This window comes from Nannobrachium achirus (assembly GCF_963921795.1).
Source record: "Nannobrachium achirus genome assembly, chromosome: 12".
Classification (NCBI taxonomy): domain Eukaryota; kingdom Metazoa; phylum Chordata; class Actinopteri; order Myctophiformes; family Myctophidae; genus Nannobrachium; species Nannobrachium achirus.
The window spans coordinates 2,522,107-2,536,087 of NC_137832.1; the positions used below are offsets into that span (position 1 = coordinate 2,522,107).

The window sequence follows — 13,981 nt, forward strand, 5'->3', positions numbered from 1 at the left end:
ATCACATATTCGACGGAGTCTCTGAAACTGTCCAAAAGGAATATTTGAAATGAGGCTGGAGGGGTGAAAGCTATCGGCCCTCAAGATAGTATTCCGATCAGTACTTTTCCTAAAAATTGAGGTATGTATAAATCCATTGTCATCCTTTGTTATATTCAAATCTAGAAAATGAATTTCTGACTTGCTATACTCCAGAGTAAGTTTCAGATTGACATTGGTCGAATTGATATATTTATGGAAGTCCAACAAGTCTTGTTCAGATCCAGTAAAGATAAAAAATAAATCGTCAATGTACCTGCCGTACCATTTGATCTTGTCCAAAAAAGGATTGGTTTGGCTGTAGATGAAGTGTTGCTCCCATAAGCCTAGAAAGAGTCCTGCATAGCTAGGGGCATATGCTGCGCCCATAGCTGTCCCCTTTTCCTGTCTGTAGAACTGGTCCTGAAATAGAAATACATTGTTTTTGAGTGTCCATTCTGCCAATGACACAATAAAATCACTAGGGGGCATACTGTCCTCAGGGCGTTGTTGGAGATAATGTCTGAGCGCTTCCAGGCCCTCACTGTGATCAATATTTGTGTAAAGAGATTCCACATCCATTGTGACAAGAAGGGCATTTCCAATATTTTGAAGATCATCTAGTTGTTTTAAAACATTAGTTGTATCTTGCAGATAGGCAGGTAAGTTGGTAACGAAGGGCTTGATAAAGTAATCTATAAATTTGGAAGCTGGTTCAGACAGGGTTTCATTACCACTAATAATAGGTCTGCCAGGTGGATTATCAGCCGAAACAGGGATGCTGACCGAACCCTCGCTAAAAACTCCAGGGCAAAAATCCACTCGTCCGAGACAGTTTGCCCTCTTGGCTCCCAAGTTGTGGAATAAACTCCCTGTCGCACTTAGAACAACGGACTCACTCGCTACCTTTCGCCGTGGACTGAAAACTCACCTTTTCAGACTCCACCTAAACCCTTAGCACTACAGTAAAATCAATGACCATACATGAAGCATTTGTTTGTTAGGTTCCTTTAGAACTTGATTATATTGTGTTTTTCTCTAGATAGATATCCATTTACATTGTTATATTGCTGTTAATGTACTGACCTATTATCTTGTTTATTATTGCGATGTTGTATCTGCTTATTGTAAGTCGCTTTGGATTAAAAGCGTCTGCTAAATGCCTAAACTGTAAACTGTAAACTGATTGACAGAGTCCTTGTGGATTTTAGGCAACATATAGAAGGATGCCAAACAAGGGCTTGTGGGTAATAAAAAATCATATTCCTTCTCCGTTATCCAATTCTCATCTTTAGCTCTGTCCAGAAGTTGTTTTAGCTCAGTGTGCATATCAGTCAAGGGGTTTGTCATCACTGGACTGTAATAAATAGGGTTGCCTAGTTGGCGTAAAGCCTCTTGAACATATTGTTCCTTACCCCAAATTACTGTAGCACCTCCTTTGTCTGCCATCTTAACCACCAAGTTGCTGTTGTTTTGAAGTTCCAAGATAGCCTGGTTCTCCTCCATTGTAAGGTTGTATTTCTGTGAGCGTCTGCGTCCATCCTGAAATAGTGTTTCCACATCATATGTTACTTTTTTTGTAAATGCGTTGAGGCAAGCATTATTATTAAGAGGAAAGAACTTGGATTTTGGTTTGAAAGGTGTATGAGCGACATGCTGCTCAGTTTCAGGTGTTGTCGTTCTAGCCACGGTGTTGTGGGGGTCGTGGTTGTACCATGCTTTTAAATGCAGGCTTCGATAGAATTTAAACAAGTCAACTTTGGTTTTAAATTCATTTGTAGTATATGTAGGAGCAAAGGAAAGTCCTTTTGATAGGACAGACATACTAGCATTCGAGAGATTCGTACCTGAGATATTTATCACCGTCTGGTTCAGGATGTCTGTGTCGGTCCCGTGCTGCGTAGCTGGTAGTGGTTGTCCGAACGGTGTGGAGGAAAGCGTCCGCTTCCTCCTCCTCCTCCCCCTCCTCGTCTTCCTCTTCCTCTGCGAGGCGTGGTGCGTTTGTCTAAAAAATCAGAAGCACTAGTTGCGGAGTCACTCAACATATCATCCTCGTCGCTGCTTGGAAGAGTGAAGGACACAGAGCGTGCATGTTTCTGTCTGTTAACAGTGCCACGTCCACCAAAGGTGTTTTGTTTCCATGAATACACATTTCCTTTCCTATAGTCATTTTGGTCCCGTCTGAATTTGTCCAGTTTTACATCACGCAGTGCACTGGTGAATTTATCCATGTCCTCCTGGAGTAGTTTGTCCAATGATTCCTTCCGCTCTGTATCTGCGACTCGGGCAAGTTGTTCTTTCACTTCCTGAATCTCCACTTGCATTTCCGTTTTCTGTGTCTTGGATTCATCAATAAGGAGTAAGATCAGGTCAAGAGAACATTTGTTCAATATTGCTTCCCATTTGTTTTTAAAATCAGTGTTATCGCTCCCGAATGCGGGGAATTTTTTCACTCTCAGGCCCCGAGGGATCATTTCTTCCCTCCAATAGTCGGAAAGGGTAATTGACTGTAGTTCCAGTTTCTTTTCCTTTTGTAACAGGTTTTTCAATTCTTGGTATAGTTTCGTAGGGTCATTAGACTGTGTCAGTGTCACATCGTTGGTGAAGTCCTGTGAATGATCTTGGGCGCTATTTAATGATGTTTGTCATAGTCAGTCCCAACGGACCCTGATGAAGGCCACTTGTGGCCGAAACGCGTCGGTCGTGTTTTTTATCTTTGCTGCCATGAATTAAATAAAAGTTGTTTGCTATTTTTATACTGAACAGAGTTGCCTTGGACCTCTTCTTCGTTCCCCACCTTATCCCATCACTGTTTTTTAATACCATGGAATGGAACTAGAATTTTTGTTGTCCTAATAATCACATGTATTGTTGGCTTTGATTTAAATTCTGAGTCTAATAAGTCTATAGGTTTTCAATATTGGTAAGGCTGGCTGTGGCTTAATTGTTATAATGTACTACCATTTACCTGTACTTCCCCTTTCCAAAGTTTGGCTGCCTTGTCATGTTCTACACGCCGTCTGTCCACAAATAAAGTAACATGTTATTGCAGGGAGAAAAAAGAATACAGGCATGCAACGATAGACTGGTTGTGTTTTAGATACCCTGTGTGCTCATCTGTGACGAGAGAGTGTTTTCTACTGGTGATTCAGTCAGAGTGTATCAAAGGGTGCGCTCGTTTTATTGTCCACGACATTGCAAGCGGCGCGAAGGCCAGCGGACCTTGGTCCTGCTCTTCGCCCCCGAGCGCCGCAGGCGCGAGTGGCCGCGAAGAGCGGGCCAGGGCCGCGCGGCCGGCGGAGCGCCGCGCGAGTTACGAAGCCGTGGTGAATGCAATCGTTATATTTATGCCCAGGCCGTAAGGCCTGGGCAAGCCCACGATAAACGCCCGCGCAGTCCACCCGGTGCGCATTTCCTAACGCACCCTTTGATACACTCGGACTGAAACACCAGAGGAAAACACCATCCCCATCTGTGACCAGGTGCTGTTTCTCTATGTTCTTAGGCTGTGGAAACATGGCCTTCATACAGACCATTGTGAGCTGTGCTTTGTTAGACACCCAGTCTTCTGACTTTTTCCACGAGAAATCACCCAGGGATTCACTGGAAAGTTGTTTGCAGAACGGTCCAGTTGGGTCTGACTGCAACTGCTTCATCTGAAATTAATTCATAGGAGTCAATTACTGTAGTCATGCACTATTGTATTGATGTACAGTCACACATACACTCGACTCTTTAACAGTCATTACAGAATAAAGGGTTATTATGTACTTCTCATAATTACCTCTTTCTGCATTGTCTCAGTGACAATTTGGTCGAATGCAGTTTTTGCCTTGGGCAACTTCATTAAGCTTTTTAGAACTTTCTTATACAGTCTTTGCTTCAAATCTTACTTGAACTAATCCTCCAAGCCTTGGAGTTCTTGGTTTTTGGCGTTGCACTTAAGGGCCAGATGTACTTGGGCTTGATTGCTCTGGGCTAGGGGTCCTCTTGGCCGGGCCACTTGGGATTAATTGCTCTGGGCTAGGGGTCTTCTTGGCCGGGCCACTTGGGATTAATTGCTCTGGGCTAGGGGTCCACTTAGCCGTTCCACTCTGCCTTGCTCTGGGCTCTGGGGAGTTTTAGGGCTTTGGGCAGGACTCTGGCTTTTGGCTGCAGGTGCACTGTTTGGAGGGCCATAAAAAGTTCTCTTTTTGCCCTTTGGCTTTGTTATTTGGTTGAATTGTGTAACACAATTCACACAAAAAAAATCTGTTGTGGACAGCTGGGGAAAGACTATTCCTGCTGTTCTTGGACTAGTCAGACTTCCAATGGAAAATCTTTTGTAGCCACAGGCTTTTTGGGGGATTTCCCCTTTACAGTTGCTACATACAGGATTTGGCATTTTGGTGACAAAAAGATCAGTGTCGAGACAGGCAGAGGTCAAAACTATAGGTCAGTCCGAACAGGCAAACAGGTCCTTGGGAGTAGGCAACAACGAGTCGTTTAACAAGCAGAGAGTCCAAACCTTAAAGCAGTCCTAACAGGCAAACAGGTCCTTGGGAGCAGGCAAAAACGAGTTGTATAACAAGCAGAGTCAAAACCGCAATGGTTATTGAGGAGAAAGAGTCTAAGCTCATATGTGGTGTTTTTATAGGTGTTGTATGAATTGGGGAAGTAGTCACAGGTGTGTAATGGGAAGGGTGCTGTGATATTAAGGAGTAGACGGGAGACAGGTGGCTAACTGTGATTGTGGGGTGGCCAGAGAGGACAGTCAGGAAGAAACTGGCAGAAAGAGTGTCAAAGAGAAAGATTTAAATACAGAGACAGTGACACAAGTATAGCAAAGGTCATCTGACCTGTGACTCACAGGGATTTAATTTAGACACAGGAATGGATCTCAGCGATATGTTGGATGAGGTGTCACCTTTTCCCCTCCAGGAAAAACAAAGGGCCATTATTAAAGCCTTAGTTGGAGGCCAAAGTGTTTTTGCAGTGTTGCCTACTGGGTATGGCAAAAGTGTGCCTTTTGGTCTACTTGCACATGTGGTGGACAAGGTAAGGTATTCAAATTAATTTTTATACTTATGCTTTAGGGTTTAGGCTGTTCATTACATAATTTCAATGTGGAATTATAGGCAAGCATTAAAAAGGGTATTTTCGTATAAAATTATCTAACTTCAGGGCTACAATAATAGACACCAACCAGTGGAGAGTTAATACAATGGCGTAGAAGCTTTCACTAGTGTTGTTGTCAAGATTCAATTTGGGCAGGGGTTTTACATTTTTGTGTTACACTTTTACTGCCAGCTTTATTTATTTATTATCTCTCTGTGCCAGGTTTTTAATTACTTAATAAAACTTGTCAATCAGATCCAGCCATCTATGTTGCAAAAAGGTGCACATTGATGTCATAGAATCAGGAAAAAAGATTGTCCCATGTAAAGTTAGATCATGTTGAATGCAGCCTGCTCCAGTATTTTTTTACAAAATGAATCAATGAGTCAATGGTGTGTGTCCTCTCTCTCTCTCTCTCTCTCTCTCTCTCTCTCACACACACACACACACACACACACACACACACACACACACACACACACACACACACACACACACACACACACACACACACACACACACACGGTATACAAAAGTAAAACTCCATCCATTTTTAAGAAATGTTAACATGTTTTCTTAAGCACTATTGAACATGCATTACTTCACTTTGTGCTACTAATCCAGTCTTTTCCATGCTGTACCCTTTCCACTATCTATTAACCAATAACCTTTTTCTAAAGTTGGATGAAGGAAAAAAAATCAAACCTCGGTTCGAAGTGAAGCAGTGAACTTTTATTCTATGTATTCTAGAGCTATGAAGTCTGTATATACATTCGGTTCGAAGTGAAGCGGTATGTGTTCTAGAGTTCCAGAGATCAGAATTCAGAATGAATGAATGATTTTATCTGTAGGGCCGAATTGTCATGGGAAGCTTGACCAATCCTCAAAGTATGGTCTCATTGGACATTTTTAATCATCCAATGCCATCAGACCGGGACGGACACTACACACATATTCTGGACGTACGGGACAGATAAAACCTGTTAATTGTCTCCACCAGCCGAAGGCAGGGGGAGAGTTTGTTTTCGCCCCTGTCCGTGCGTGCGTGCGTGCGTCCGTCCGTGCGTCCGTCCGTCCGTCCTCCGAGTTTGTGTACAGCTAATCTCCGGCGCGGTTGGCCCGATCGCTGGCAAACTGAGCACACAGACTCCCTGGATGCCAATTCAGAACCTCTGCCCCACATTTTTCAAATGTGGGGCCTGTTCTAGCGCCACCATGAGGCCGATGTTTGCAAAACACATTTCTGTACACTACTCCTACAGATTTTGTCCAAAAATCCTACAAATCGGTAGACAGTATCTCTACAGTCATGTGATCATCATGGATACGTCCGATTTTCCATATTCCATCCTGATTGGCTACAATTGGCTTCCAAAGTTTGCAGGATTGCTCCGTTTTGAACAAAATGCCTCAAATCATGAACACAGCATGCAATCTTGGTGAAATTGAGCGTGCACGTTCCCACTAGGTAGAGAAAGAAAGGTGAAAATGTTAAATGGCTGGCAGAAGCTAAATCAAAGCCAATCAGAATCTGTCAGTAAATGAGGTAATATATTTTATGTATTTATAAGGAAGTTACAAAGGATTTGGAGAGAGGGTTAGGGCCCCTACCTGAACGTTTGTTCATTTATTTATTTTATTTACATTTATTTGACAGGGACAATACAAACAATGATATATCAAGTTATAAAAACATTTAAACATTGCATTGTATATCTATTGGGTTTATAGCCGAGGCTATTTTGCGACCCCAGTCCCTGGTTTGGCTTTTTTATACAAATATATACCTACAAAAGTCTGACAAATGACTGTCAGAAAGCAGTGACATTAACATTCTAAAACGTGCTTAACATATTAGTGTTTGCAGCTTTGGTTTTATTTTAACCAGCATTTAACCTTTTCATTCAATATTTTGATTTATTTAATTCTTTTCAGTTGGTAGGGCATTCCACAAGTGTATCCCTTTTACTGAATACGATGACTGACCAAAAGTGGTGCTGTGCATTGCTAACTTGTGTTTGCCATTTGCTTTAGTGTTCATTAAATCAATAGAATAAAAAAAATCCACATGGACTCTGCTTTGTCGTGGCGTGGAGGCTTGTGTGCCTGTGTGATCCTTTAGGCTCACCAGAGGATTTCAGAGGCCAGACCAGAGAGTCTTACTGAATAGCAGCAGTGTGAGCCTATTCCACGCCACTGTGGAGTCTGTCCTCTTGTATGGCTGTGAAAGCTGGACCCTGACAACCACCCTGCAGAAGTCCCTGGATGGGTGCTACACCAGAATACTACGAGCTGTTCTGAATGTGGACCAGAACATCCACATTACCAACAAGGACCTGTACAGGCAACTGCCGAGGCTCAGCAAGAAGGTAGCAGCTAGGAGGATGAAGCTGGCCGGCCACTGCCACAGACATCGGGAGCTCCCGGCCAGCAGGCTGGTCCTGTGGGAACCAACGCGCGGGCATCGATTGGACGTTCCACGTTAACGTATGTGGACGTCCTGAATAAGGATGCGGGAGCTGAAAGCTCTTCGGAGCTGACAACTGTACTATTTACAAACCGTTAATAAAGAAATCAACACTGCCACCACAACGCCATGTCCCAATCTGGGCTGAGAGCTGTGACTTCTAGGATTACAACAATTCTGGTTCCTTTCCATTCCCCTTTTAACAGTCCCATTCTTTAATGATTCCTACATTAAAAAAATATTTAAAAATCACACCAAGTGCGAGATGAGTGGTGCTATTCTTGTCATTAAGCGTCTTGCCAAGCTCGGCCAATGTGACCCTATGCATGCAGACAGATGTGAGCCAATCGGGTGCTCCGAGTCTCAAAATCAAACCTTGGTTCGAAGTGGAGCGGTGAATCTGAGCATGCAGCTATACCCATTGTGTGTGTGTGTGTGTGTGCGTTTGTGTCTAGTCTGCACAACAGTGCCCTTCTCTATCTGTTCCTGTCTGTCAGTACGGTACAGTACTGGTGTGGCTTGGCTGTGCAACAGCGCCCTCTTCTGGTCACCCAGCACCATTGCAGCTATTTATGCTGAACGGGACAGGGCATGCCGGAGACATAGACACACAAAGATTTCCATTGGGAGTGCTGTTCAACCGCTCCAAAATTGTCTTCCTAAAATTACTTTGAAAAAAACACAAATTCAATCATATACATAGAGTATTGATCCAATCTAAGTTTTTTTTGGCTGATATCGGGCCGATATCTGATCTGAAGATCGGATCGCAGCTTCCCTAACGTCGAGAGAGGCGATCCTACGACAGGATGGTGGTAATGAACTCCAGGAAGCGCTTGGAGTACTGCTCGGGGTTCACGGTGGAGATGTCGGCCCGCCCGCCGTGCTTCACCGTCTTGGCGGCGTGCGCCGCCTTCTTCTTGGCGTCGTAGTGCGTGAGGATACCCACGATGGCCATGAAGTACACCTCCTTATTCACGGCGCGCTCGTGACTCCGGACGGCGTAGACGTCCACGGACGGGTCAAACTCTCCTCCTGCTCCTCCTCCTCCCTCCGTCCTGTCGCGCCCCACCCCCGCCGCCTCCCTCTCCTCGCGCTCGGCCTTCGTCACGTTGTGGATACCCACCAGCAGGCTGTAGTCCATCATCTTCAGCGCGGCCAGGAACTCCACGTCACGCCTCAGCTTCTCCAGCAGGCTCTTCTTGCCCTCGTCGCCCGTCAGCAGCCTCTGGCCGTCCCGCAGGAAGTCGTTGTCCTTGAGCGTGGGCAGCTCCTTGGCCCTCTCCTTGGGGCCGGCCTCCCGGCTGACCGTCGAGCCCTTCAGGTCGTACTTGCGGTGCACCGTGAGCCGGCCGTCGCCCCCGCTGCCGAACACGTTGCGCGTCACCACGGCGAAGGTGTCCGTGCCTTCCACCGTCAGCTTGTACAGGCCCAGGAACTGGGGCAGCAGCGTCTGGCCGTGGCACTCCACCACGAAGGCATGGTAGCGCACCAGGATGTTGTGGATCTCGGCCACGTCCTCGGCCGACACCGTCTTGACGAGCAGCCGCCGGTCACTGCTGAGGAAGATGGCGTGGCCGAAGCGGCCCTGCGCTTCCTCGCTGCGGAGCGGCGCCTCGCGCACCAGCGAGCCCAGGTAGTCCTGGTCGTCCAGGCCGAAGCGCTCGCGGATGTTGCGGAACACCACAGGGCAGTACTCCTTGAACTTGAAGTGGCTGGGCAGGTGCTCGCGGCTGTACAGGTGGTTGTCCACCTTGATCTTGCTGTAGGCCTTGAAGTCGTCGGGCAGCAGCATGACGGGCACGGGCTGGTTGGCCAGGTCGCTGACCGTGTGGTTGATACCCCACATCAGGACGTTGAGCACGGGCTCCCCGGCCACGAACAGCTTGACCTTCTGTCCGATGAAATGTTTCTTCTTGGTCTTGGTCGTCATGTTGGAGGTCAGGGGCTCCGCTGCTGCCACCGCTGCTGCAGCGCTAGTGGCTCTGAGTGCCATCGTCATCCGTGGCGGGGGGCGGGGGGGATAAAATGAAAGCTTAATCGCAAAGCCTTTCGCCACGTTCAATGGAATGTAGCGCCGAGTCTAGCCTTTGCCACGTTGAACTACTGTAGAGCTCAGCGCCAGGTGAATATATTGCCTATATTCTCTCTCTACACGTCAGCGACATGACGTCAGTGGTGTTGGACTTCATATTTGGACATAGTGTATTGGTACACTCGACAGGCCAGTCTAGCCTGGTGGGATGAGATGAAGATAAAACGTGTTATTTCGCTCGTTCCATACAGAACGATCAGACAGACGGCATCTGACCGGAGAAAAAGGCAGTGGCTAACTAAATTAATTAATATAAGACTAGTTTGGATTTGTGAAGTGAGCACTGTAAATGGTGCATTTATATTGTGTCGTTATCCAAGGCACTTTACAGAGATTGTACATTACATTCACCCATTCACACACATTTATTACATTCACCCATTCACACACACATTCATTACATTCACCCATTCACACACACATTAATTACATTGACCCATTCACACACACATTCATTACATTCACCCATTCACACACACATTCATTACATTCACCCATTCACACACACATTCATTACATTCACCCATTCACACACATGGCAGAGGAAAGGATGCAATAAGGCACCAACCTGCTCATCAGGAGCAGTTAGGGGTTCAGAGTTTTGCTCATGGACTCTTCCACACTAACTCTGGGGGAGCCTGGGATCGAACTGGGAACCCTTCAGGAACCCTCCATGTTCTAAGACGGCAACTCTACCGCTGAGCCACTGCCGCCCCTGCTGCACTGTGTGCAAGCTTGATGATTGATCAAGTCTCACATGACATTTTGGTTATCAAGACTAAATAGGAAACCACACAGGTAAGCGTAGCCTTAAAACTAAAGGCTCGGGGGGGCCTTCACACGTTTATTGTCTACATGAGCGAGTACGGGCTGAGGTAAGCAGATTTCAATGCTGTCATTCTCTTGGCCCTGACCTTTTATTGATGGTAACTGAGAAAGCTAAGCTGACAGGAAACTGGTAAGCTCTTCTGGTGCCATTCTTGAGTGAGCGGTGATCTGTTTGTAGGTCTAAACCAGTAAGACTCCCTAATCGGGAGATAAGCGACCGTAGGTGGTTTATCTCCACAAATAGGGCAAAAATTTGTTTTTCCCAAATCTTCCTGATCCATGTTGATGACATGAGTGTAGACATGCTGTGTAGTGATATTCGTGATTTTAGGGCAAAAACTGTAGGAGCAGTGTCCAAAAATGTGTTTTAAAAATCGGCCTGAAGGTGGCGCTAGAATAGGGCCATGTGAGAAATGAGGGGTGGGGTCTCCGCGTTGCCTTGGCGGACGAATAGGTACCGGCCCCGGCTCTCCCGGACGCTCCTAGCCCGAGTTGCGGCATTTTATGTGCGCTGCAGTGGCAGGGGGTCCTCCACTGGGGGCGCCACCACTTTTGCATCCGTTCTGGAGCACCAGGAGTCGGTGGTCCCCGGGAATTCCCCGTGAGCAGTCCCGTTGGGGTGGTCATTTGGTAATTTTTGCACATTTGGTCATTTTTTACATCTGGGGGTCCCCCAGGGACCTGGGGGTCCCTGGGGCTCCGGGGGTCCTTGGAGGTTGTAGTTTGGCAGGCAAGGAGTGTGTGTGTGTGTGTGTAAAATCTGGCATGGATCGGGTCAACGGGTGCGGAGATATAAGCAGGGCAAAAGTGTGACTGACTGACTGACTGACTGACTGACTGACTGACGCACAGACAGCCCGTGGAGGTTTTGGTAGTAAATGCGACCTACGGTCGCAACAACATGACTGTGGCTTTCCCCTCAGGTGTACTTTGGTCCACTCTCCCATTGAATTCAATGGGGTTTTGAGGTTACAGAAAAGGTTATATAAAAGGTCCATTGAGCTCAATGGACTTTTGGGGTTACAGAAAAGGTTACAGGAAAACGCAATGGACTTTTGGGGTCAGAAAAGATTACAGAAAGAGTTCATTGAATTAACAGCTAAAATCTGCTGCTAAAATGTGACCATTTGAAATGTAGCTAAAGCATAATAATTAATTAAAAAAGTTAAATTATAAGCTCACAATGCGTCACATTGTGAGCTTGTATATGTGCGTTTTTTTAATAGTTAAGGCATAAAATAATGGGTAAAGTAGGCCTATTAATGCATACTACTGCCCTTCAAAAACGTTTTTCAAAACTGGCCCCTGTAAAAAGTCAAAGCCGTATACACTTTATTTCTAACTGTTTATTTGAACTGGGGAACGACAATAACTTGGAATTGTAGGAGTTGATGCACTACATTTATGCATTACGTTTGACTCTATCCAATAGATAAACATTGTGAAAATACGCCTCGCATGAGCTATTTTCACAATATTTTGTCTATAATATTTGACAATTTGGCCAATGGTTGGCCAGTTTTTAAGTACTCTATATATATTTTGTTGGTTCATTTTTGATAAAGTAATGGTGTATTTCTTTTCTTTCCCTATTTGCCAGACCCATGAAATGGGTAGGCCTACATAAGCAAATGTCGGTCCGGGTTTTCTATATAAAGGGTATATATGATGATGACATGATGATGACATGCCTACAAAAGGCATGATGTCATAAATGATGATGACAGACAGGGGGTCTGGCACAACCAGGTTGACCTGGTCTAGTTTTATATTGAAAAGGTAGCAAATGTACAAGCTCACAGGCGACACGTTGTGGGCTTGTAGAGCTGCTGTTTGTTTTAAGGAAGCTAGTTTGGGGTGTGTAGTTTGAATGAATGTTTACACCTTTTTATTGACTTATAGTGGACAAAAATGATGTTTGGGCCCCATCTACTGTCCATTAGCAGACACTGTGTGATGATGTTGTCATGGATGTAAAATGAATTATTTCAGAATTTAAATCGTTTTCAAACTCTCGCTGTTGTTTCATTGATGCTTTGACTGTGTTTATTGATTCCTTTGTATCTCGTATTCATTGTCACTTTGTTTACAAGGCAAGAGTATTACAGTCGTGGCTAAAAGTATTGTCATCCTTGCATCTGTAAAACAGAAAAAAAAAAAAAAAAAAAAAAACGTCCATAAGCTTGGCAAATGAAAACATATTTTGCATCAACATACAGTATTTGGTTTGCAGAGGAACACAACATAAAACTAGAATAAATACAGAATCCTAGCACATTCTACACAGATATTTGCATAAATACTTAAATACACTGTACTTGAATTTCAAGCAGGCTATTCACCTGGAACTCACCTGTGGTGAGTCCAAGTTGACTTTAATCTTTAGTAACCCCTAATCCACCCAGTTTAACCCTGCAAGACCCGAATTGATTTCTACTGGCCAAAAAAAATAAAAAAAAATCAGATGCTGTTGTAGGAGTCCTAATCACAGGAAAATGTAATGTTTTTGTAAGGTTTTATAGCCATAAATCATAAATCATGCTCTAATTTGCATTTTGGGGATATTTTTCACAATAATATATATTAGGCTACAGGCATTTTACTTATGTTTTAGTGAGGGATAGCTTCAGTTAAAAAGTGAGATGTTCGTCCAGACGCTGGAATTTCAACTTCTCTGGGAGGTGTGAATGTCAGCCCCTGTGGGGGGTATTTATATGCAAATATCGTGGCCAATGGCAATGTAATACTAAACAATAGGATTTAATTGTGATGTTAATGTGAAAAAAGAACAGGAAAACTAACTATAACATTTTTTTTTTAAATGATTTAAAAAATGTTGCCAAAAAAAGCAACACTGGGCCTTGCAGGGTTAAATGGAGTAAATCCCTCATTCTGCTGTTTTGTGTCACACAATGAGCATGGACCAAATAAAAAAGGAGAGAATTGTCAGGAGGTCAGATTGCAGCCAAACATGGACAATCTGAAGGCTCCAAGTCCATCTCCAGAGACCTTGGTGGTGGTGCCATAGATTAGTACTTTTTCAGTTCTGTATGTGTCTATGGAGTTAACATTACTCTAATAGACCCCCAGGTGTGGATATAATAATAATTATGCAAATATGTCTTCCCTGTGTATTTTTGGTTACTTCCTGAAAGAGTCAAAAGGCCCAACTGAAAAACACTTTAAATGACATCATAATATCATCCCCTCCCCTTTTCACCATCCAACAACAGCTGTGGGTGTGGCTAACTTCAGCTGGGTCACCACCTACCTGACAATAACCAGGCATACTTAATGAACTGGTGGGTGTGGCCACATAAATTCCTAATTTTAACACTTTCTGTTTTTGAAAAAGATCTTTCTCCAAGTATAATCACAATACCTGATGATTATGTTGTAGGAGGGAAAGATCACGGCACCCCACCTTTAACTTATTATCCTTGTAACTTACACGAGGAAAGGAGGCATAGGACAAC

The 13,981-nt window shown here is 44.6% G+C and overlaps 1 protein-coding gene across 1 annotated transcript; it reads right to left on the minus strand.

The window, feature by feature from the left end:
- Positions 1 to 8,381: 8,381 nt before the first annotated feature.
- Positions 8,382 to 9,503, minus strand: LOC308295014 (phosphatidylinositol 5-phosphate 4-kinase type-2 beta-like; the record flags this gene model as incomplete). Its single annotated transcript, XM_080737953.1, has 1 exon — positions 8,382 to 9,503. The coding sequence occupies exon 1, from the start codon at positions 9,429 to 9,431 to the stop codon at positions 8,382 to 8,384; it is 1,050 nt and encodes a 349-aa protein (XP_080594079.1). The 5' UTR covers positions 9,432 to 9,503.
- Between the last annotated feature and the right edge of the window lie 4,478 nt (positions 9,504 to 13,981).